Source organism: Bufo gargarizans, chromosome 2 (genome assembly GCF_014858855.1).
Source record: "Bufo gargarizans isolate SCDJY-AF-19 chromosome 2, ASM1485885v1, whole genome shotgun sequence".
NCBI classification, from domain to species: Eukaryota; Metazoa; Chordata; class Amphibia; order Anura; family Bufonidae; genus Bufo; species Bufo gargarizans.
Window position 1 is genome coordinate 456,700,381 of NC_058081.1, and position 23,429 is coordinate 456,723,809.

Below are 23,429 nucleotides of genomic sequence, written 5' to 3' on the forward strand. Positions count from 1 at the left end.
CTGTATCAGTCTGGGTTTGTGAATGTCACAGTAAGATGTCCCCCAATTAGAGCCCCGTGTGTGATAGCCGATCAGCATGCCAAACCGAGACAGTGTGAGAGGGAGCTTACCCAGCCCAGTTGAGAAATTGTAGTTCCCTGTTGTGACTTTATTCATACATATACCGGAGGAATAACAGAGGACTGGCAGAACATAGAGCTTTAAGAAGAATGCATCGGAAATATTTTATATGGAATGTAAATATATACTGAAACAGACATTTTTTGCTTCATATTTTTAGATGAGCTCTGTACCCCGCTTAAGACCTCGCCTGAATGCCATCCTGTTTAAACTAGTCTTCAGTGAACATGTTGAAAACATCAAGCCAGACATTGTGTCAGTCACTGCTGCATGTGAAGAGGTGAAAAAGAGCAAAAGCTTTGCCAGCCTATTGGAAATGACACTGCTTGTGGGCAACTTTATGAACGCTGGATCCAGGAATGCTGGGGCTTTTGGATTTGACATTGGCTTCCTCTGCAAGGTAAGGAAATTCCACAGTTAGAGTATCAAAATATAGCGTGTGATGAAGGTGATCCTCCATCTGCGGCCATGGCACCAAGGTCAAGGGACCTGTGTATAAAGATGAATTCTTCATAATAAACTATTGGACATCAGTGTCGGTAGTGTAATGATGCTTATTACTGTTCCCAGCACATGTGCAGCTAAAGGGCTTGTGCCATAATAGGAACCCCTGTCCGTAAGCCCTATTAGGGCGTATGAATGTAATGAGGAGGCTGTCTATCATTCACAACTTCCTTCTGTTTGCTGAGTGGAAAGCTGCAGACATTACCTGGACAGCCATTCTTCTGACCGTCTGGCTTTGCTTCTCTGCCAAAATCGGCAGGGGGGGCTGGACCAACTCAATCATGGGAGCTCACGTTAAAGGGGATGTATAATGAAGAAACCCCTTTAAAATGTAACCTCACTGAGCTTAAACAATCGTGCTGACTGTTCTCTTGGATTTCTTCTTTTCTTTTAAAGCTTAAAGATACCAAGTCCGCTGACCAGAAGACTACATTGTTGCATTTTCTTGCTGAGATCTGTGAACAGGACTATCCTGATGCTTTACAGTTCCCTGATGAGATGGTCCATGTAGAAAAAGCCAGTAGAGGTAATCCTAGAGAAAAGGCTTCCCCATCCGTGGCACCTCCGAATACTATTGTAAATTAGTGTGTGGCTGGCACAATTCATAACCTAAAGACATCTGTGCTGTGGAAGCGCCAGCTACCTACAATGTAGAAACGGGCAGGAACTGTGAATAATACCAAGCACTTACAGTATGTTACAATGTTCCCTTAAGTCCTTATTTCTGAATCATTTTTAGGCTATGTTCACATCAGCGTTATCGTTTCTGTATTTTTGTTCCGTCAGAGGAACTGAAAAGCAGAAAAAACTTGACTGACAAGATATTTGTTGCTGTATACAAAATCTTTATTTTGTTAATACCTTTATTGAAAATCAATAATAACTGTTTTGATTAAAAAAAAAAAAAGCTGAAAAAACTGACCTATTTAATCCCCATGTGATTAAATGGGTTATTTTGAGCATCAGTTTGTCATTGTCTTCAGGTCGCCATTATTTTTGATGAAAGAAAAAGTCCGGCCTGTTGTACTTTTTCTCATGTCAAAATTAAAGGGAACATGTCAACTGTCACTAAAGACAACATACTGTAGTGACAGACCCCCTGATTTCAGCGGTCTGTCAATGCTGGCATGATTTTCAGTTATTTTGTAGTACTGATTTGCCGAAGCCTAGCCTCGCTAGAGAGAAGAGTCCGATGCTGCTCGCTGCCCCCACCTCCAGACAATGTTTTACAGGTTTCTTTCCTATGCATGACAGGGATGAAACCTGTATTGTCCAGCATTGGACTCCTCTCTCTAGCAGCGCTAGGTTTTGGTGAATCGGTACTACTAATTGGCATGACGGCATTGACAGACCGCTGAAATCAGGGGGTCTGATACTACACTATGAGGGCAATGTAGTGCAGCTGACAAGTTCCCTTTAACTAAAACTGATGGAACTGAGCACATTTATTTTTCATTTCCTCTGACAGAACAACAATACTGGAAACCCATGGCTGATGTGAGTCGCTCTGTAATTTGTCTTTAAGCTGCATTTCTGGTACACTTTGTTCTGTGATATAAGAACAGTCAGGAAGCTTACAAGGTCTCCTACGATGAATACTTTGGGAACTGATGTTCCCAAAGGACATGTTGTGATAAGAAAACTAATTCAGTATAAAGCTCAATTTTGGAAAATTTAGTTTCAGATTTCTTTATTTCCTTTTTAAATGGTAATTTTTGTTTCTTTTTTTGTGAATGGGGCCGGAACAGACTTCCAGCGGCACACATGGGCTAGCGTTAGTACGGATCCAGCAGGCTGTTCCCCTGCCGGACCCTGCTAGCGCCAGTATGAAAGTAGCCTTAACTCATTTCCTACACCTAAACTTACAGCAGTTTGCAGGAGGCAAGTAATAATCCCCTAACCTACAGTATCAGACATTTATGGTATATCCTATCAATATGCCATAAATGTCCAGATAGGAGTATCCCTTTAAGTGCACTTAAGCTACTCTGTGCACCCTTACTTCCCTGTTACCTCTGCCAATCACTGTGTAAGGTGACTATGCAGGAACCTGGACCTGTCAATTAAGAAGTAGGGGAATTGGCTAGCAGAGGAAGCAGGAGGAGCAGTGGTGCAGAGTGGCTTTGGCCTGCCTTCTATGCACTTAACTACTCATTTGCATATGGATAGGTCCTTCATTATATTCAGCTGAGCTAGCCCTACAAGCCACTGAGCCTCGTATAACAGTGACTTTCTTGGTGGCATTATTCCCTTTTAATATCCACTCAAATTTTAAATAATAAAAAAGCTTGTGTGTCCAGCAAAAAAAGAAAAATGTTTCAAGGTAGACCGAGAAACAAAGAAGAAATTCGGAAAGTGCGAGTAGAGCTTTCCAAAAGGTGAAATTTAGCTGTGGCCATGAGTATAGATGACCACCACTCGGCCAGCCCATGAAAGCAGGAGCACAATGACTGTGCAGGACCGGTCAGGATAGGGTTAGAATTGCTTCATCCTTTCATCCTCCCTCGTGCTGAAGGAAGGTTTCGGGGTTTGTATGGTAGATGGGGTCTGCAGTAGCTTTGATTATGTGGCCAACGTGACAATTTGTGTTTTGTTGGCAAGCTGACGTGTAACCACACAGATAATTCACTGCCTGACCGTTCCTATCATTTGCTGTTTCAGTGTCTGCCGAAACACTGCAGAAGAACTTGGATCAAATGAAAAAACAAATCTCTGACCTTCAGAGAGACATTGAAACCTTCCCTCCTTCAAACAACGAGAAGGATAAGTTTGTGGAGAAAATGACTATATCCTTTTTCCACTTTTAACCACAATTGTCTACATGTTTTGGACAGAGTTATGAACATTGAGTAGTTGGCTATGAGATACTATTTAAGTACAACATACGGTACTAGTCTTCACATCAGAAATACAAGGTAACCTCCAGGGTGGATCTGATTTTCTCCAGAAACATACTTTTGTCCATGTGCAGCATGTGGTACTGCAGTCCAAGCCCTATGCACCTGATATTGTACAGGGAGGTAGATGACAGATGTCAGTTACAGCTTCATCCATCCCTTACACACATACAGAGCTAGAAAGCAAATCTTTATACTGCCCCCCCCCCCCCCCCCCTTTCCCATTTCAGAGAGTGTTGGGGCCTGAATATTGGGCCTGGTATCATTTTAATCACTGCGTGGACATGTGAATAAGTCCTTATAGTTGGGCGAAGTAGGTGTGATGTAAGTCCATGGCAGTGAAAGGGTTAAATATCCAAACTAATTTTACATCCATGTTGCAATGACATTACCAACAATAATGGGGGATGATATAATGTGAAGCATGTTCTCAGTATTTAGTAAAGGGATCAGCAACCTTCGGCACTCCAGCTGCTGGGAAACTACACTTTCCAGCATCCTCTGCTGTTCTTCTAACTCCCACAGAAGGGAATGAAGCCTTCTGGGAGTTGTAGTTTCACAGCTGCTGGAGTGCCGAAGGTTGCTGATCCCTGATTTAGTACAATGAAGAGTAGAAGTATTATCATAAGGTACTGCAGGTTATATTTTCCGCCTCTTCTGCTGCCACAAGCAGACAACTGGTGATACTAATCGTTGTTTAAACCACTCAGTATAGAGTGGATTGCAAAAGTTTGGGCACCCATTTTCAAAATTACTGTTACTGTGAACAGTTAACCAAGTTGAAGATGAATTGATCTCTAAAAGGCATAAAGTTAAATATGACACATTCCCTTTGTATTTTAAGCAAAAAGCGTTTTTTTCCCCCCACCTTTTACATTTTCAAAATATCAAGAAAGGAAAAGGACCCAAAGCAAAAGTTTTGGCACTCTGCATGCTTAGTACCTTTAGCTAGTATCACAGCTTGTGAACGCTTTTTGTAGCTAGCCAAGAGTCTTTCAATTCTTGTTTGAGGGAATTTCCTTCATAGACTTGGAAAGTCTTCCAGTTCTGTGAGATTCCTGGGCCATCTTACACGCATTGCTCTTTTTAGGTATATCCACAGATTTTCGGTGATGTTCAGATTAGGGGACCGTGAGGGCCATGGTAAAACCTACAGCTTGTGACTTTTAAGGTAGTCTATTGTGGATTTTGAGGTGTGTTTAGGATCATTATCCATTTGTATAAGCCATCCGCTTTTCATCTTCAGCTTTTTTACAGTTGGTGTTATGTTTGCTTCCAGAATTTGCTGGAATTTCATTGAATCCATTCTTCCCTCTACCTGTGAAATGTTCCCTATGTCATTGGCTGCAACATAACCCCAACCCCCATGATTGATCCACCCCATGCTTAATAGTTGGAGAAGTGTTCTTGTCATGACATTTTGTGCCCTTTTTTTTTCTCTCCAAACATACCTTTGCTTATTGTGGCCAAAGGGTTCTAGTTTAACCTCATCGGTCCACAGGACTTGTTTCCAAAATGCATCAGGCTTGTTTTGCAAACCTCTGCTTTTTGTGGTGGGGACGCAGGAGAGGTTTTATTCTAATGACCCTTTCATGTAGACCATACTTGTGCAGGTGTCACTGTACAGTAAAACAACTCCAGAGCCTGCTAAATCTTCCTTAAGGTCCTTCCTGCAGGGGGTTCTGATTAGCTTTTTTTTAGCAATCCTACGAGCAGCTTTCTCTGAAATTTAACTTGGTCCTCCAGACCTTCTTTTGAACTCCACTGTTCTTGTTAACTGCCATTTCTTAATTACATTTCAAACTGAGGAAATGGCAACCTGAAAATGCTTTGCCATCTTATCTCCTGCTTTGTGGGCCTCTACAATTTACATTTTCAGAGTGTTAGGCAGCTGCTTAGGAAAATCTATGGCTGCTGTTTTTGGTACAAGGTTAGGGAAGTCTGGGCATTTATGAAGCTTTGAAATTTGCATAATTGTGATTGTGAGCAAGCTTTAACCCTAACATTTAAGGTCTGAAACTTCGGTCAAAGTTTGACTGCTCAGATCTTGTTGGGTTCCCATAATTTTTCAAGGTACTCCTTTGGTTTTTTTCCACACTCAAATTGTACAAAAACAAAAGAATATACTGATATTGCTTCTAATATCACCTTCAACGTGCTTAACTGTTAACTGTTCAGTAACCGTTATTGTGACTAGAGTGCTTAAACTTTTACATGCCACTGTATGTATATTGACATCTGTGACACATTCACATATTCCTTGCCCTTTTATTTTTTATTTAGGTGAGCTACATGTGTATGATTTCCTGAGAAAATACATGTGAACTGTATGTAATGTCTTCTTGTATTCCTTAACTGATTCCTTTTTACATATTTGTCAAAGAAGCCCAAGAGCAGTATACAAAGTTATGCATGATGCACGACAACATGGTTTCCTCGTTTCAAGAGTTAGGAGGGTACTTTGTGTTTGACCCCAAGAAGGTCACAATTGAGGAGTTCTTCCTAGATATGCACAACTTCCGAAACATGTTTATGGTAAGGTTTAAATGTCCATTGTCTACTGTATTTGCTTAAAGGGTCACTTACTTTTCACAAAACTGTCATAGAGACATATCAATAGTTGTAAAGGTGGGGGTCTGAGCACTGGGACCCTCACCATCTCTAGAATGAGGGCAGAGAAGCGTGCGTTCATAGTACTCTCTCTAGTCTCTGCTCAAGACCGGCTCCATAGAAGTCTTTGGGCACATCTCAATTCTGTTCTCAGGAGCTAGTAGAGGGTACAATATGTGTGCACTTCTTTCTGCTCGTTCTAAAGGTCACAACTTTTAATATGCCTCTGACATATCAAAAGTTTTGTGAAAAATGAGTGACCATTTAAAATATAATGCATGGTAGGGCAGCCTCCCCATGTTATACCCATACCTGTTACCATAACTGTTAAAAACAGATAAACTCAGGGCTTTTTTTTCCTCAGAGAAAAGGTGGTGGAAGTCCCCCCTCCCCTGGCTCCACCCCTAGGACCGCCCCCTAAAACCGCCCCCTAAAACCGCCCCTTTAGAGAACAGGGATGCAAGTAAAATTTTGGGGGGGCTATAAAAGTAAATGTATGGAATTAAATAAAAAGCAATGCAGTAAAATGTGCAAATAAAATTGAAGTACTTGCCAAAAGGCCATGTGTGCACTAGGGCACTGGCAGGCAGTGGCACAAGCGGGGCCCGCCGCCCCAAGTAGTGTGCCACTGCCTGCCTTGCCTAGTGCCACCATGCCATTGCCAGTGACAGCCAGGCTGCCAGTGCCCGCCGCCACCCTAGTCCACACATGGGCAGCGCAGCCTGGCCTGGCCCCGCCCCTTCCTTCCCTGTTCCTGTTCCCCTAATTGGCCAATTCAATCTTACTTTTTTAATTTAAGAATGAAATAAATGAAAAATTACTTTTTTTTTCCCCTTTCTTTTGTACCCTTTTCCAGCCTGGTGCCGCTCTGCCTCCTGCTCGTGCCTCCAGCAGCCACCCTGCCTGCTGGGCTGGCCTGTCAGTGGAGCCGCAGGCGGGGGGGGGGGTCCCGGGTCTGGGGCCGCAGACAGCTCTCACTCTCCCCGCCGCTGTCAGTGGTGGACGGGAGCTGGGCGGGCCTGAGCCAGTGGAGAGCCGGAGGCTGCAAGTAAGCAGCGGGCCGGCTGGGCCCAGTAACTAAAGGAGGGCGGGGCGAGTCGGCAAAAAATAGGTGGAGGAACGCCGTTTTGGGGCGTTCCGCCAGAAAAAAAGGCCTGGATAAAATAATCTTTTAATCTATATGCAAATTAGCTCTCAAGTGCATCAGTGCACCATAACTCCTGCCCTTTCCCCTCCCAGTACGCCCCTATCTTGCTTCCCCCACATCATCACCCATGGTCCTAGGTATGGGTATAATTTGTGGAGGCAGCCCTACCAGACGTTGTGCACAGTTAGTGAATTTGAAATTAGAAACTAATTACTGTGCTCATAAAAATTATGCCCTGGTCCTGCATCTCTCGTCCCTGTTGGGCCTGTTCATGAACCAGGTCTCAGTGATGTTGAACTCATAACGTCTTGTGTCCCTGTGACCTGCGGAGGGTGCCATGGCGATTGTATTATGTTTTTGTTTTTTTGCCATATAGCAAGCGGTCAAAGACAATCAGAAAAGACGTGAAGCTGAAGAGAAACTCAAGCGAGCCAAGCTGGCCAAAGAAAAGGCAGAGAAAGAGAAACTGGAGAAACAACAGAAGAAAAATCAGTTAATAGACATGACTGCAGGTAAGCATGGTCTCTGGCAGGACCTACCTGATACACCGCAGGCATCTTTACACTTCTTATCGCCTGCCAAAATAAATGAACCTAAACTCATGATTAGAACAGGCAAGTGTCTTGGAGTTGGTAGGTGAAAAAAAACAATGCGTTTATCTGAAAGGTACAATACTTTGGGAGCCGTCATACTTGGGAATATTCAGTACTATACCCAGAGGCTGCAGATACAGGCAGGAATACTTTTGTTAGTATGTATTAGATATGTTCATAGGGATCCTTATCCATGTCCCATAGTCCATGCCACTATTCGCATCCCCGTAGGTCAGCACCACATTATAGCACATGAGGACATGAGGTGTTTGGAGCACTTCATGTGCACGGTTACTTGAGACTTGTTTGTATAAACCTCACAACCCTTCTAAGAATGTTTTCTTTAGAGGTTTTTTAGCTGAATTCTTCTTCAAGCAGGAAGTGTAAAAGGTCCTGTGACCTGATCTCCTGGAGAGCGTCCTTGCCTGGTTTCCATTACACATTCACTGTAATTAGTCACATCTTTTTAGAGACCAATCTTAATCCTCTGCATATCCTCCGTACATCAGGCGCAGAACACTGTGTGTATTTCTTACCGTACAGTGTGCGATGGAATATTAGAACTGGCACACAGTGTAAATGCTAGGACATCTCACTATATTGCTATGAACATCTTAGGACTGAAACTTGGAGCCAAGGTAGGCTGAGGATCACTTCATTACAGTAGGTTTTCATTTGGCCGGCAGATATTTCCACTTCTCAGAAGAATGCATTCATGAGGCGGAGGTTTCCTGTGGCGCTGCTCTGTAATGAAGGCCAGATGCTGTTTCCAGAGCGGGAGCCCTGTTGAAACCAATAGAACACAATGATTTTAATATTGCATAAGTCCAGGCTGTGGTGTCCACTTCTAGACTAGACGAACACATGGACACACTGCTTGTCTCATATCATTACTCATGCGTCCCCCAGAGCTCCTCTTTGCTCCTCCATCGGATACATAAGGATCGGGAGCAGAATTATTCCATAAATGCACTTTACGGTTTTCGAGATCTCTGCTGCTATTCGTCAATATCGTCAATTGACCAGGACAGATTTTTACCCCCTTGGAATAAGCGATTCCTACTGAATGACAGCAGGCAGATGCTTCCAATCTGATAGATACAGAAAGTATATTGGAAAAGTGTATAATGTGTCTTTATACAAAGAAATCAATGCACGTACAAAGCATTTCCATTGCTTTTCTGTTCTAAATCGGTGAAATATAGGCAGGAATAAAACTGTGGCCGTGCAGAAATTAGGTTACTGTTAGTGTCTAATATATTCCAGCTTGTGTACCGTATGCCATGCCATACCGGGTGTTGAGTACTAGATGCACACAGGTAACATGGCCTGACCTGCAAAGGATAATATCTGTATTGTAATGTAGGTCAATGTATACGCCTGCATTCTACCACCAGATGGCGACATTGGCAGTTATTTCTCTCTGCAGTCTGTGTGCCAATGACAGATGTTTTAATATACGTTTATAGATTCAGGTTTCACATGTTGCTATGGAGATAGCGAGGCAAGGACACTGATTATTTCAGGGTTAACTGTTGATTTCGTGGAACACGACCTTCAGTTAGAGAATTCCCATCCGCTGAATGACTTGGCCCCATTAGAGCGGTCTATAAATACAAAGAGGGGGGATGAAGAAAGCACGAGATTCTGTAGATTGCGGAAGGCGCGGTGCCTCGAACATCAAGTATTTTACCGTAGTAATATGTAAATGAATCGCAATCCACGAGTGCTTTAGGAAATTACCATTGTGTGATTGTCCAGCAGAGGGAGCATGGACCTAGGGATTGTTTTTGATCCAGTGTAACCTTTCACCCTCCCCTCCCCCTTCCCTGGGCTTGTGCAATGCAGGCAGAGGGGAGGATAATTCTGCACTGCGGTGGAGGCCATGGAGCGCAATAGAGAAACACCATAACTCATGTTCTCACCCCCTCCTCCTGCTCTGGGCAGCCCTCCAGAGTGTGGGATTTCTTCCTTTTATACAGCTGATTCATGAAGCTCTGTGTGTAAGAGGCACGTGCTGACCATCACAGGGGAAAACTGAGGATCCATGCCAATGAGAAACCTCAGTAATGTTCCCTGTATAGAGTGTGGATGGGACTGCACCTTCTGCTTTATGTAGAACATGTATGAAGATGTCACTGACCCAGATGTGTGCTGGTGCATTCAGCCTTCTGCTCTGTTTGGAAGGGCATGAGAGCAGAGTGCATATACACGTGTATTCATGCGTGCCCTCATTTCCCTCTAGGCCTATACAACATCTTGGCAACCACATCATTTAGTATAATGCCAGCTTTCATGTATCCAAGTATAACATGCTAAATGTGGGTCATTCTTAGATATGATGAAAAATCACCCAACATTAGCAGGCAAACAGGTTACAATAGGTTCACACAAAAAGGCGTGCCATAAAGGTGCTCTGCAGACACTGTGTGCCTCCTACAACCAATATCCTTATGTATGGAAATCTTCTGGAGACTCTAGAAGACCGCTCCTGCTGTCAATCCCACCTACAAATCATAGTTTCTTCAGATCAATCCAAAGTATGTATGAAATGTGCACATTGGTTTTAGTATATTGGCTGGGAGCTGGCATTTCTTAGGGAAATTACCAGTTTCTCCAATCATATGATCTGTAGTCCATAGATTATGATCATGTGTTTATTTCAATGGCACTGGCTGGGTTTCTACTGGTCTGTTTGCAGAATTGAGGTCAGTGGGGTCCACATTAACAGTAATCTATGGAATTATTCATTTTTCTCATGTATTTTTTATTTATTTTTTGCAGAGGGTGATGAGACTGGTGTGATGGACAGTTTGCTAGAAGCCCTGCAGTCCGGTGCCGCCTTCAGAAGAAAGCGAGGTCCACGCCAAGGTACACGGCTTTGCTGTCTGCTTCATTATGAAATAGCTCATGAAACAGATCCCATTTTTATTATGTGGATGCCTATTGTGGAGCACATGATTTAAGTATCCTGTCTGCTTGTAAATTTGACCTGAAAAGGCATATTTGTAAGGGTTATGGCCCTTTATACTGGTCAAAGATCAAGACATCAATGGGGAATGAATGTTTGTATGAAAGCTCATTCCCTATAATTGGCCTATGCAAGTATGCTGCATATGACCCAGGAGAAAAAAGCGCCCCTAAAATCCTTTTTTGTCAGAAGCACATCAGAAAAGGACTGTGCTCTTGAGAAATGCTAACCAGACGGATGATCCTAATGAAGGTGGACTTACATGGTCTGATATTCGGGCAGATTATCGGGAACTAACGTTACTGCTACACCCGTGTAGAGGTGCAGCCAATCACCGATGAACAAGTGAATTATCTAAACAGTAGTCTGCTGCCCATAAACAGTGCAGCTGTATGAGGGCAGCAGTGATCGCTTGTTCTCATACTGTGGAGGTGATCGTTACATGTAAACAAGCAGCCGTCTGTCGGAAAGGAACACTTCCTTCCTGACAGTTGGCTTCCCCTCGCCCTGTCTAAATCCACCTTGACAAACGTAATCCCCCCCCCTTTTCATTTTTCATTGGGCCATGTGAAAGGCATTTTAAATGAGCACCGATTAACTTTTGTATATAATCGATCAGCACTCGTTATTGGCCTGGCAAAGACCTATGTTGGAGGATCCTTATTCCCATCTCACAAAGTGCTGTTGTTGTGATCATTTGAGATCCCCCACCAATGCTTACAATGAAGGGGTCTATAGCGCTGTGCCCTCTTCATTGTATTTCCCTGCGCAGCTGGCAGCCAGATTTGTCATTGCAGCATGGCTCTAGCCAAATTGCAAGTTTTCAAAGGGACACAGTTGCCATCCATTACAGTGAGGAATCGATGTCTTACACAGTGAGCAAATGATGAACATCTTGTAAGAGATACTGTGGGTAAATATTGGTGCAATGCATTTTGCAACACTATAGTAATAGAACGAGACGTTTCCGATGAGCTAATGCCAAGGCGACAACCAATATGGTTGGGCTTCCTGTTGCCACTTTCACAAATATGTCTGCCACGCTAAAAATGCCTCTACAAGCAAACCATATTTAAAGGTCATTTGTCAGCAGCAGATTTGTCCCTATGACACTGGCTGACCGGTTACATGTGCACTTGGCAGCTGAAGGCATCTGTGTTGGTTCCATGTGGAGACATGAACATGGGGCTAACACAGATGCCTTCAGCATCCAAGCACACATGTAACCGGTCAGCCAGTGTCATAGGGACAAACCTGCTGCTGACAGATGCCCTTTAGAGAGTGTTCTGAAGTTGTGCACTTGGTCACCACGTTTTTTTTTTATATTCAGATGACTCCATACGACACCTGAACCAGTGAGACACATTTCTGTTTCCTGTACATATTCCAACATGAATGAACGTGACTGCTGTTGCACAAATAATGAGTCTTTTATTCGCAGGTTAATGAGTCACTGCAGGGTGTGGTCGTCCCTGGTCATAACTGGTATTCCGCAGTCCTTTCTGAATTGATTGCTTCAGTCTTTTGATTAGTAACATACTTGTACATAGATGCATGATGGGTCCGTAAGCTGCCATTATGCCCTTGGCAAGCAATAAATGTTCTTGTTAGTAGAGGCTTTAGGTACTTCTCTCACAGATTTGCTATGCATCCTGCCTTTTAAATGAGCTCTTTTATAAATGTATTAATAGTATTAGTAGTAAGACCCTCAAGTAAAGACCATATTAGAAATCCAGGTTGCGGACTTGAGAATTACACACGCCGTGTTCTGCAGTTGTCCTCCTCAGCTGTTCCAGTAAATGAATCTGACAGAGATTCAATATTCCACCAGTTTAGACCAGAGGGATCTAGGCGGTGGATGTGGTGGTGTAATGAATCAGTTCTTTGTATGGTTTTTTCAGGGACACACGAGGAGGTCATCACGTGTCTTCCTGGGTCATAGTTACACATACAAGGATATTTTAGTTTGATCTCCGAGTATTCACCAGATAATAAAATATCACTGTCAGATGATGGCTGCATGGTCGAGTACTGCCAGCCCTAGGACTCAAAATGTGCCACATTCTAGTACAGTTGTCCTGGCATTTCTTTTGGCATGTTGGGCAAGTCGACATTCTCTTCTCTTAATGCTCTATTTCTTCCCAATAGACTCTCTCCTGTCCCTCAATGAGGAGGAGGAGCGGGCACCAGACCTGGTAACACTGGGTGCTTTCGTGTGATGTGTTTGTGCCAATAACAATTTGTCCTTTTTTTCATTATTGCTTAACAAGAAACCCAATGTTTCCATTTTTTGTTTTTTTTTTAAGTTTATTTCCCCCAATTTTATTGCATTAACCATATTACAGCTAACATAGTTGGCAAAGCATGAAATTGTGCAGAGCCAAGTAACACTAAAGGATGGGTTGAGAGATGAGTGTTTCTTGCATAGAGCTGCATTTATTCACTAAAGTGCCTTCGTAATTACTGAAGTCTGTTACTTGTCCGTATGACGTAGTTCATTTAATGCATACCAAAAATGGCCAGTGCCATATTACCAGTTGCATCTCTCAAACCAATTACAGATTTTGGTGTTGCAGACTCATTGACCTATAGGGGGAGATTTATTAGTGCTGTCTCGACTGTAAACAACATAAAACTAGACTAGGCAGGCAGACGAGGCCCCAAGTTTATCACAGTGGCTCACGCTGGAGGAGAATGTTTTTGGTGCAATTTAAGCCAGAATGCTGGCACATTTGCAGAATAACTCTCTCCCTCAGCCTGAAATTCTTATGTAATACTGCTTTAATGCAATCCATTCCAGCCTATGCAGCAAGGGAACTTGGCCTCAAAAAGTCACATGACTGTTTTGTCTATAATGAATGACCTTTTAAAATGGATGAAAACCTTAGCGAACCTGCCACTATGAAGTGCAGTCTGCAGGCAGCATGTTATAAAGCAGGAGGAGCTGAGCAGATTGATATATAGTTTTGTAGGAAAAGATTCAGTACTTGTCATTTATAGATTTAAGTCTCTGCTTTTTCTGGGTTCAGCTGTACACAGGGGTAGTCTTATCAGTGATCTACGCTGCATGCACATGACTGTGGTGTGTTTTGCAGTCCGCAAAACACAGATGGCGCCTGTGCGCATTCAGCAATTTGCGGAACGGCACGGACAGCCTTTACATATAACTGCCTATTCTTGTCCGCAAAGCGCGGACAGGAATAGGACATGTTATTTTATTTTTGCGGGGCCACGGAACGGAGCAACGGATGCGGACAGCACACGGAGTGCTGTCCGCATCTTTTGCGGCCCCATTGAAGTGAATGGGTCCGCATCTGAGCCGTCAAAATGGTGGCTCGGATGCAGACCAAAACAACAGCCATGTGCATGAGGCCTTACACAGGGAATGTGATTAGTCATTATGGCCGAATGTTATGTCTTCAGTCATTTATTAATTAGACATTCTGAGCTGAACACTACAGTAGAATCATGTAAGGTGCTGTGGATATTGGGCTCCTGAAGAAATTCAAAAGTGCAAAATTATTTTATTTTAACATTGAAGAAACAAACTGCATGATGAACACACAGAAAATGTGTCTATTTGTTTGGCGACACATCAATTCAGAATACATTTCTGTATTGCTATACCCTTATGGCGACACATCAGTCCAGACATTCGGTCCGGTCTGGACCTTTTTCAAAGTGTCGCAAGTGGAGATGTGGAAACTTATGGCAAATGGCGCCTTGCCCCGCTGTGTAGACGGTGCTCTTCTTCATGCACTTTGTTTCTTCAACGTTTAAAATAAAACACAAATTTAGCACTTTTGAACATGGCAGTGTGCGTGGAATAGATTTGCAAATTGAGCTCAGAAAGAGCAGAGATATAAATGTATAAGTTACAAGTTTTACTAAATCTTTTCCCACAGAACTATTCATCAGTCTTCTCCGCTCCCCCTGCTCTATAACATATTACTACAGTATCACAACTTCTCATTGAGGTATAGGATGTGACTGCCTTGCATAAGTCACTTTGTAGCTTGGGTCGTTAGAAAACGCCCAGCCTGAAATTTTTGTCCCATCTGATCTCTAAAATGGAAAATCTCTTGCTACCAATTGTCATTTTTCCCTTCATACGTTCACGTTTCAATGACATAGTCAGAATTAAAGTAATTTCGGTTCTTCAGTGTTGCATACAAGCTGCCCTGTGGTAAATCTCTCTGCTAGCCATCCCTAGTAATACGCGATGTATGATTAAAGACCGGATTTAGCAGCAATTGGAAACCAACGATTATTAATATTCTCTTTTGGCTTGCTGTGTTGCATGCTGTTTTTCTGAGTTCAGTGGCAATGCTTTCGTGTATTCCTTACTACTGCAAATGCATATTTTATCTTCTAACATATTTCTTAGTAAATGTACAGACTAAAATAGCTTGTAATATTTCTTCTCTTCTGTATAGCAAAACTCACTCTATGACAACAACCACTCGTGACCTTCCCCCTAATGTCGGCTTTATGTTGACCCTCTGTTAGGCTTCGTTCACATCACCGTCTAGGAGCAGGAGAACGGAAAGGACGGAAAAGGCACATAACTGACGCCAAACTGAGTCAAGATGATTTTTAAAAATCATCTTCTGAGCGGAAACATAACAGACCCCATTATAATCTTTGGGGTCCTAAGGGCTCCGTTTGACTCAGTTTGGCGTCAGTTAATTGCCTTTTCCGTTCTCCTGCTCCTAGACGGAGAAGGAGAACGGAAAGCCAGAACGGCGATGTGAACGAAGCCTTAATTGGCATTGGAACAGTAGGGAATGGCTGTGATCCTGAAGGCCAGTTTACATGGGCCAACAATTGGGGAAATTATCTGCCCTGAGCATTCTTGGGAAAGCTTGTTCCCAATAACTGCCCTGTGTAAAGGTGCCTCTGATCACCCGGTGAATGAGCAAATCCTTGTTTGTCGGGTGATCATTTTTTTAAATCATTGTTTGCTGACAGCACATCGCTCTGTGTAAATAGGATCTGCTGACGACAAACGCTGAATCTGTATGGGGAAAGCCAGCGTAGTACCAATCATCCATGCCCATACAGAGGAAATGAATGCTGCTCTCCCCTCTGTTCACCGATTAGGTAATTATCTGGAATGTTCGGTGCATTCCTTTGCATCTGCCCATGTAAAAGGGCCTTAAATGGAGTCTGTCAGGAGATTTGGCCATCCTAAACTGCTGACCGCACTAGATAAGGGCTGGGGACAGCAGTACAAACATACCTTTTCTGGAACCTTCATCAGAACTGTGAATATAAACGGTTATTCTGCCAGATTCTACTCCTGGAGGTGCACTGTGTAGTGCCATCTACATTGAGCTGCTGTAGCATCCAACCAGGAGACCACTACATCTTTCAGTCAGAGAATTCTGGAGGGGCTGTAGAGCAGCTCAGTGCAGAGAGCACGTCACAGTGAAGCTCCACACTTACAGGTGCAGAATTTAGCAGAATAAAACTGTCCTGCTCTTCCCAGCCCATAGAGCATGGTCAGAGCTGCTGACAGACTCCCTTTAAGGCCACATTCACACGTCAGCAATTTCAGTCCGCGTTTCTGAAAAAAACAGAACATGTCCTATTCTTGTCCGTAATTGCGGACAAGAATAGGCATATTCTATTAGTGCCGGCGATGTACGGTCCGCAAAACACGTTTAAGGCCGAATGCACACGGCCGTGGTATCCCGGCCTGGCATCCTGCTGACAGCAGGAGCGCACGGCGTCATTGGATGCTATAGATCATACGAGTGTATTACTGTAGTGCAGCGGCGTCATGAAGCACACGGCGTCGAAGCAACCACTGACGCCATGTGCTCCTGCTGTCAGCAGGATGCCAGGCCGGGATACCACGGACCGCTCACGTCCGTGTGCATTCGGCCTAAGTGAAAGCCTTCTTATGGGCTGTTGCTGAGTGAAGAAGGATGGGAGAAGGATTTATTTTCTGCTTGTTTCAGCTAATTGAAGGGTTGTGCTGTTCTCTTGCACGTGTGTCTGTGCATGTGTATTGTGCATGATTGCATCTACTTGCTTTGCCTTTAGCCACCACTAACCACTAGTTTTCTCCGCAGGAGCTCAAAATACAAACTTATTTCACCTGGTTATGTTCTTTGAATCTCTTCTGTCTGGCATCCAGTCGTTTGGATGTCCCAATTTGCAAAAAATATCTTTATCTCATTTTCAGTCTCCATGGAAGCCATAGGAATAGTTTATATTCGTTATCAGTTCACATAATTTGGAACTTAAGACAGTTTACTCAAACATCTGTAAAACCGCCTTTCAGAAGGAAGCCATCCTGCTGGTCCACTAGGGTTGCACGATGCATCAAAATATCGATACTTTTGAAATGCTGTTCGGTTCAATACACATTTTTCTCTATTTTTATACTAAGCTGCGTTGTTGCCCAGCGCTTGCCATGTTCCGATCAGCGGGTACTCGTTGCTCTCTGCTCTGTTGGCAGACGCACATCTGTGGCACCGAAGAAGGAAGAGCAGCGTCTCTCACACTGCTCCTGTTTGCCAGTTGCATCACAGTGCAAAGGGAGGGAGACTCTCCATCCTTCTGCACTGCCACCAATCATACTGTGGCATGGAGTGTCAGGAAAGGAGGGAGGAGAATGGTGGCTTAGTACAGAGCTCAGGAACATTGGGGATAATGTATTGCCATTATGTGAGATGATTGGGGTCAATTATGAATTATTGAGGCACATGGCGTGATTACTTTAGTACCTCCATATGCCTCACATTAATAGTAAGTGACCCCATAAAGTGCCTCCTCACATATTGGGTTACTGACTATTAATGTGAGGCACATAGAGGTTAAAAATGAATAACACCATGTGCCTCACGTTAATAGTAAAATACCTCACACATTAACCCCATATTGCCCATTATGTGAGAAGTCAATTGACTGGTTCAAAATTGTAGAAATTAACCAATTGTGACCAGCGCCTTCTCTTTTTGCAAGTTTCTTTTCGATCAACACATCAGACAAGGCAAGGTTTCTGCTTCTTCGGCTTGAGAAAGGCTTGGTATAAGTCGAAACGTTGCCTTGTCTGATGTGTTGATCGAAATAAATTAGCAAAAAGCTTTATTTATTACTATTAAGGTGAGTCACATGGTTCTATCAATTTGAGCATCCATGTGGTTCAGATTAAAAGCAAGTAATCCCATCATGTACCTCACACATTAAAGGGGTTTTTTTGAAACTTTTATAGGGATGACCTAACCTCTGCATAGGTCATTTGGTATCTGAATTGTGGGGGTCTGACACGCCGGACCCACTACAGTCAGTTGTTTGAGAAGGCGCTCGCAGTAGAGCTGCTGCCTTCTCGCAGCTCAGCCTAGGCCATGTGAAGTAACGTTCATCAGTCATGTGGCCTAGGCACGGTTCAGGGCTATTAAAGTGAATGGGACTGGGCTGCAATACCAAGGACTGCTGCTGTACAATGTATGGCGCTGTGCTTGGTGAGCTGAGAGAAGGCTAAGGCGAGCCCTGGTGTCTTCTCAAACAGATGATCTACGGGGGTTCCAGGTGTCAGATTGCTTGATTTTGCCGTAAAATAATTTAGTAGATTTTTAATGGGCACATGGTTTTGTGGATTAAACAGCAGTGTTATAGCAAAATCAGGCATCCAGACATGTAGTATTACATAGATTAGAAAACCACGACTAATATCTCATTCATACCTTGGCAAAGTATCATATTAGTATTGAGAATAGTGATGCTGCACTTGGTGTGAGAATCAAAATCTGAATTTGGATATCCTTACAACCCTAGTGTCCACACATTGCTTGTGCAATTCCGCAGCTTTAAACAGTTGGATATTTGCTTATGCATGTGACCAAATAAAAAAAAGGCAACCGAATGTGCAGGTAACTAGAATGTGGCCCCATTAATCTTATAATGGTACCATCAACTATAGCAGACAACCGCGCGCTATATTAACATCCCCCACACCAAGCTGAGCAGGACTATTTAAGTGAAGGTGCACATTGGTGTTTTTTTTTTGTTTTGTTTTTTTACCTGGCTATATCTGATTGCTGATGGTCCCAGCATTGGGACACTTTGCCCCTAAAGTCTTAAGAATAGAACAAGCTCACATCATAATTAGGCTCACTACATTAGCCAAGCAGTAGAATGCAACATGGAATACGAATGAAAGAGTGAATGTCATACCAGACCAGTACAAGCTATGTAAAGCAAAGTAACTCACTTTCTATATAGAATTAACTTGTAGAATGTGATCATTAGTTTTCTAATCTTTCATCTTAGAATAAGTTCCCTATAAGGTTTCAAGATCATGTTTTCCGGTTATGGCAATTTCGTAGTAGTAGGTGTAGATATGAAGCAGCAGGTATTACTATTTTGAACACCTGACTCATTGGTCCCTTCTCCATATTCTCTTTTAGCGAATAGAAAAGCTGGCTGTGCCCTTACCTCGGTGCTAGCATCCGAACTGACAAAGGATGATGCATTAACATCGGTGGGGGCTAAGAAGAAGAAATCCAATGATGAAGACTTGATTGGAATGGACCTTGGTCATGAAGATACCACAGATATGCTCACGCGTTCAAGTTAACCATGCAGTGTGAAATAGACATATAACAGCAGAGAACGTGGGAGACTTCAAGGAATTACAGAGAAGAATTTCAACAGCAAGGCCATTTACCAAAGGCTTGTGTCAAAAAGGAGATGGGCTCTTTAGTCATAGGAGGGTGGTGCTAATCATTGTTCATTTTCTTGAAATTTTTCTTTTATTGAATATGTGGCAGGTGTTGGTAACATATACTTGCTAAGTGGTACAATAATGGGCAGGCAGTCACTGCAGCAAAGTACTTCTTGGCTTTTTGGCATGAAGAACTCCACATGCAAAAAAAGTTCTAGACTGGACTTAGACAACCTAACCAAAGTATGAACTAGTGTATCTACAATTCTGCCTTAATTCATTCTTTAGCTTACCTCTTAAGGATGGAGAAGATCAATATCACTGTAATGTAAATTGCTTTTTTATTTATCTTGGTATTATTGTTATTGCACAGTTCATCTGCTGTCATTGATTAATTTGGGTCTCATTTAATGGATCCTTATTGCTGGGAAAATTTTTGTGACACAAGGCATGTTCTAGTATTTGATCTGTATGTGGTCTCTTGAAAAGTAGTTGATGATGGTACCTTCTTTCTGAGTCCTACGGTCATTAGATGCCATATTTGTCGTTTTTAGGCTGTTGGTTTTGCCTTTTTATGGCAAGTATCATATCTCATACACGCCATAAATACCTCTAGAACCTAGTGATGTAGTTTTTTTTTTATGTTTACTGGGGACTTTGGGCTTACAAGTAGACCATCTACCAATCATATACTGTGTTCACATTCGTCTTTTAATCCCTGGTGGATTGAAAGGGAACTTGGACTGGTGTGGTATGCAAGCTGTGGTATTCCAAACCGCTTCCGGCGATTTCCGTCTTTACATATGTCATTAGCATATCAGTCCTGTGCGAACTCTATATGGCATGTTTTTCTTTTGCACATCTTTTACTTTTGGAAAGGTAACTGTTTTGGAAATTTTTTAAACATTTTCTTGAATGTATTATACAAACAACTGCAGGAAGATTATCATCCCTACAATGATGCCCACAAGCATTTGATCAGCCTGGCAGCTTCATCTTCTCCTAGACTATTCAGTCGTCATGGCTCTTACATTCATGTTCCAGTTCCAACTAATAAATAGCACAAATATCTAGTCAAACACTGCAAATAAAAAGAGCGGAAAATGTTTCCAGAATGCTGTACGGAGACATTTACAGTGGTGTTTTATTTTATACATGAATATATTGTTGATTTATAGGATTATTATATTTAGGATTCTACAGTATTTCTATATGAAAGCACGTGACAGTAATATAATTTGATCATAGGCTTTTTTCCATTGTATCTTATTAACGGTTGACCCACCTGTGCTGCATCAGTACTAGATGGGCTCCATTAGAATGTATGGGCACCATCATGGCCAATTTGTATACCCATTGAACTTCTAGGAAGACTTTTTCATACTTAGATCCAGTAAATCTTTAGAGCTGCAACTTTTGTAGGTACATTTTTGTGTGATACATATAAATATGAACTGAACTGTAGTTATGCTTAAACAATAATTCCAAATATAAGGAGTTTTTTTTAGTAAAAAAAAAAAAAAAAAGCTTGAATACTGCTTTTCACACACATATCAGATTCCCATGGCACATAGTCATTAAAGGGGTTGTCTCATCATGGAAAATGGGGGCATATCGCTAGGATATGCCCCCATTGTCTTATAGGTGCAGGTCCAACCGCTGGGACCCGCACCTATATCGAGAACGGGGGCCTGCAAGGTGGTGGCTGGAGGACTCCGGTCTGGCCACCATCAAGCCGGCTCCCCATAGAAGTGAATAAGAGCGTACCGCGCATGCGCGGACCCCGCTCCCATTCATTTGTATGGTGCCGACTGAAATTGCCGAGCCAGCACTCTGCTACTTTTGCCAGCCCCATAGGAAATGAATGGAGGGATGCTGCGCATGCATCCTAGCAATATGCCCCCATTGTCCATGATGAGACAACCCCTTTAAGACACTTTTTTTTTAAATCTTTTTTTTTTTTTTTTTAAATATTGAATGTTTCACCAGTTAGAACAAAAAATAGAATGCAATTTGAACACCAGCACCTACTAGAAGAGACATGGAAAATTGTGCTAAAGTGGATATGATGCTTCATAGCAAGGAAAGAGGTCAAACTACATTTGCCGAGAAAATTACCACAATCGCATTGTCCACTGATTTCTCAAGAGGTTTTTAGTCGAGAAATTGGGGTATACTTTCTGCCCACCTTGGATTTCTGTCACGAATCCTCTTGTAAGCATATATCGATTTGCTATAGACAAATCCTCAGCATGCAAACGTTACCTTAGTGTGTTTCGTGTCCACCCAAGCCCCATTATAAAGTTATATTCACACTAGATTTTTATTACCATTTCTAAACATCCGGGTAAATAACTGTCCCTACTCTCCTTCAAACGATGAATAGAGGACATGTCCTGATGTAAATTCAATCTCATTCTGTTTAGCACATGTTAGGATCTACAACGAGTAGGATCTTTAATTCATAGTACTGAATGTATCCACTGCATTGCTTCAGTGGGGGCAGCTTCTGAAATAACTCTTGCCAAAATCCTTCTGCATAAGGATCATGCAATTCAGGGGGGTTATTCCCTGCTATACATCAGAATATACTCCTACTCGGATTTACAGCACTTTGTATACGTATCTTTTAGTCTCTGGAACCTATTTCCATATCACATTATCATTCATACTTTAGTTTTACAGATTTTACTTTGGTGTTTTAGTTTGTCTCGGATATATTTTTTCTACGTTTCTGAATGTTCTGGGTGCTGGGCTCCCTGTACTTAAACAGCATTGTAAAATAGATTAATAGACTTTTATTGATTTTTACCCCATAAGAACATAGTTGATGTATGATCAGTGGTGTTGATTTAGCATGTCTATGTGAAACCACATGTATGCGTGTGAAGTGTTTTGTGGCTTTTGATGGCGAGCGATCTGACCAACTTTTTGAGTTTGAGTACGCCCAGTAATTAGGTGATTGCATAAGTATCAATTCCCTAGCTGGGTCGGGATGAACCTCATATTGTCACCTTGCCATTTACAGCAGTTTATAGTGTAAAAATGTGATACAGACTACAGACTGTCATTAAGCAACCTATAGTCTGCTGAAGGATTGTCAGGGAACCTGTGGACAGTTGGAAGCCTCAAGTAGCTGCCCTTTGGCTGTTATGCATTTTCTGAATGTGTTCGACAAATGATGTGCTCTTTAAATAAAATAAAACAAATCCCCTTTGTTATGGTGTCTTGTCTCCCTTTACGTTGATCTTCCAGTCTTGCAAGGGGGGATGACTTACCATGTATACCCGGTAACCCCCTGGTGCCTGCCCAGTGGGCTGTCAATGCGACAAGTTTTATCTTTTATTTTACTTTGCTGCCGTGCTTAATGAAGAGAGTGCTGCTAATTTACTGAAGTACTCAGCAGCATTAGGGACATGTTTAATAGCCTGGTGCCAAGAGAAATCCACGTCCGTGTGGAAAGTCCAGTGACCCGTAACTCTCGCTTGCACCTTGTTATTAGATTCTTCCACCTTGCTGCCCATGCCACCACGGCAGGCTGCCATATGTTTATTTCTGACTTTATTGAAGTTTCATGTGATTATTTTAAAATCTTACATGCCAAACGTGGCAGGCCAGACATCTCATCCATTTTATATATATTGCATTATACACTGTTTATACCACTGAAAATACCATGTTTGCCTAGCTCATTTTGGTCTCTTTTTCTGGGAATTGTAATCATATCATATTTTTGTCTAAAATGTTAATAAAACAATTCAACTGTTCATCTGTGCTCGTCTTTACGCTTGCATGACTTAATGAGAAAAAAAAGTGCTCAGAGACAATGATTAGGATGCGAACGCTGCGATTCTCAAACCGGCTTTGTGGATGATAAACCTGCAACAGAATTTAGTAGTGGAAAATCTCG

The 23,429-nt window shown here is 42.4% G+C and overlaps 1 protein-coding gene across 3 annotated transcripts in view; it reads left to right on the top strand.

The window, feature by feature from the left end:
* Positions 1–23,286, top strand: part of DIAPH1 (diaphanous related formin 1) — a 218,675-nt gene extending 195,389 nt beyond the window's left edge. For 2 of the 3 annotated variants that reach the window (XM_044281004.1, XM_044281005.1), the window contains 7 exons: positions 281–520; positions 1,021–1,150; positions 3,286–3,410; positions 5,892–6,056; positions 7,655–7,790; positions 10,656–10,742; positions 19,263–23,286. In XM_044281004.1, the coding sequence (XP_044136939.1) occupies positions 281–520; positions 1,021–1,150; positions 3,286–3,410; positions 5,892–6,056; positions 7,655–7,790; positions 10,656–10,742; positions 19,263–19,432 (1,053 nt within the window). In that variant the 3' untranslated portion in view covers positions 19,433–23,286. Of the gene's footprint in view, positions 1–280; positions 521–1,020; positions 1,151–3,285; positions 3,411–5,891; positions 6,057–7,654; positions 7,791–10,655; positions 10,743–12,990; positions 13,038–19,262 lie in introns of all 3 variants that reach the window. The other variant, XM_044281006.1, reaches the window with a different exon arrangement.
* Positions 23,287–23,429: the final 143 nt, after the last annotated feature.